This window comes from Lolium rigidum, chromosome 4 (genome assembly GCF_022539505.1).
Source record: "Lolium rigidum isolate FL_2022 chromosome 4, APGP_CSIRO_Lrig_0.1, whole genome shotgun sequence".
NCBI lineage: Eukaryota > Viridiplantae > Streptophyta > Magnoliopsida > Poales > Poaceae > Lolium > Lolium rigidum.
The window spans coordinates 83,613,889-83,615,709 of NC_061511.1; the positions used below are offsets into that span (position 1 = coordinate 83,613,889).

General features: G+C 48.7%; 1 protein-coding gene across 1 annotated transcript; it reads left to right on the forward strand.

The window, feature by feature from the left end:
* Positions 1–341: 341 nt before the first annotated feature.
* LOC124706351 (germin-like protein 5-1) lies at positions 342–1,308 on the forward strand. The gene is made up of 3 exons (XM_047238019.1): positions 342–458; positions 558–683; positions 776–1,308. Exons 2-3 carry the CDS (start codon positions 569–571, stop codon positions 1,306–1,308), a joined length of 648 nt encoding a protein of 215 aa, XP_047093975.1. The 5' UTR covers positions 342–458; positions 558–568.
* Positions 1,309–1,821: the final 513 nt, after the last annotated feature.

Below are 1,821 nucleotides of genomic sequence, written 5' to 3' on the forward strand. Positions count from 1 at the left end.
GATATACTTCTTTCTTTACGATCATATGGATAATATCATACTCTTTGGAATAGAACAACCCTACTACAAGTAACACTTCTGCACTGAGCAAATGATAAGAAACCAGCCCATATGGGTCCACTAGGTTTTTCTTGTGAGCAAACATAGAGCCTAGCTACTAAGTTGGTGAAATGTCATGTTAGCCAGTTGAGGAAAACGTGGAGTAGTGCCTGCAAACTTGATACTCGACATGGAATCGTGAAAAATAATTAATGAGTTCGATCGGATCCTTCTTCACGCCCTCGTATCAATCCTCTCTTATAAATTGAAGACCGCAAACACGCAAAATCACCAACGACAATATCGCATCGATATGATAAAAGATATCACACACACACTTCCAAAATAGGAGTCTGCGTTGGCCTTGAAACACAGTATAAAATCTGCATATTGTCAACTTTACAGGAGAAGTCCCCGCTGTACATTCATACCGCCCCTACTCACTGATGGAAACTCAATAATTTCATTGCATCATATCTAATCCTTCAGCCGTTGCTCCTTGCACATTTGCTGATCAGGAAGACTCGCCATGGCTGCGATGTTGCTGTTGGTGGCCACGTTCGTCGCTCTCGTTTCCGGCCGTGGAGACGCCTTCGACCCCAACCCTCTCCAAGACTTCTGCGTCGCCGACACCACATCCAAAGGCAAGGAAACGTCCTGCTAGCTTGTGTCAATCCTGGTTCTATTGCTTAACTTGTGATGATACTGACAATCATATCCCCATTGTTGCTTGCAGTGCGCGTGAATGGCCTGTCGTGCAAGGACCCGGCAGCCGTGGTGCCCGACGACTTCTTCTTCTCCGGCGTCGACAAGCCGGGCGGCACGGCCAGCAAGCGCTACGGGTTCTCGGCGCTGTCCGTGCCCATCCCGGGCCTCAACACCCTGGGCCAGTCGCATGCCCGCGTCGACGTCGCGCCGGGGGGCGTCTTCCCGCCGCACTACCACCCCAGGGCCGCCGAGACGGCCGTCGTGCTCGAGGGCTCCGTCTACTTCGGCTTCCTCTCCTCCTACCCGGACAACAAGCTCTTCGCCAAGGTGCTCCGCAAGGGCGACGTCTTCGCCGTCCCGCAGGGCCTCGTGCATTTCCTCTACAACAACGGCACCGCGCCCGCCGCCATCTACGCAACGCTCAGCAGCCAGAACCCCGGCCTAGTGCTCCTCGGCGACGCGCTCTTCGCCGGTGCGCTCCCGGACGATCTCCTCGCCAAAACGCTCCTCACGGATAAGCATACCGTGGAGCACATCGCCGCAAACTTCAGGCGGTCTTAACCAGTGGACGTGCCACGCTTGCCATGTACTAATTATTCTATTTTCTGCGGGCGAAATGATTTGTATCACCCGTTTCCAATAAAAATCTGCAAGATATTTCAAAAATAAATGTTGGGAGCTATTTCAAGATCTTCCCTTATCGACCTTTTTGTTTCAAAAAAAAAAGATCTCTTCCCTTATCGCCAATATAATGTCTGACGATCACAACACGGGCACTTTTTAAGTGTTAGCAAGAGAGCTGCTAAATCTACTGATTAGAATGGGAAACAAATGATACATATTACGAGGAAAACCGAAACCAAAAAACATACAACACTCGGTTAATTAAAGGAAAATTGAGAACAACGACAACGACCACACATGAGTCAAAAAGCATTAAGTAAACATTATACACAACATTAGGTCTGTTAGTGAGAGGAGAGAAAATCAGGACTAGCTTGAAAAACTCTTGTATTTCACCTCATCAATTGTTTTTGCATTCCACCCTTCTTTACAGAATTCATTGTCACCAAA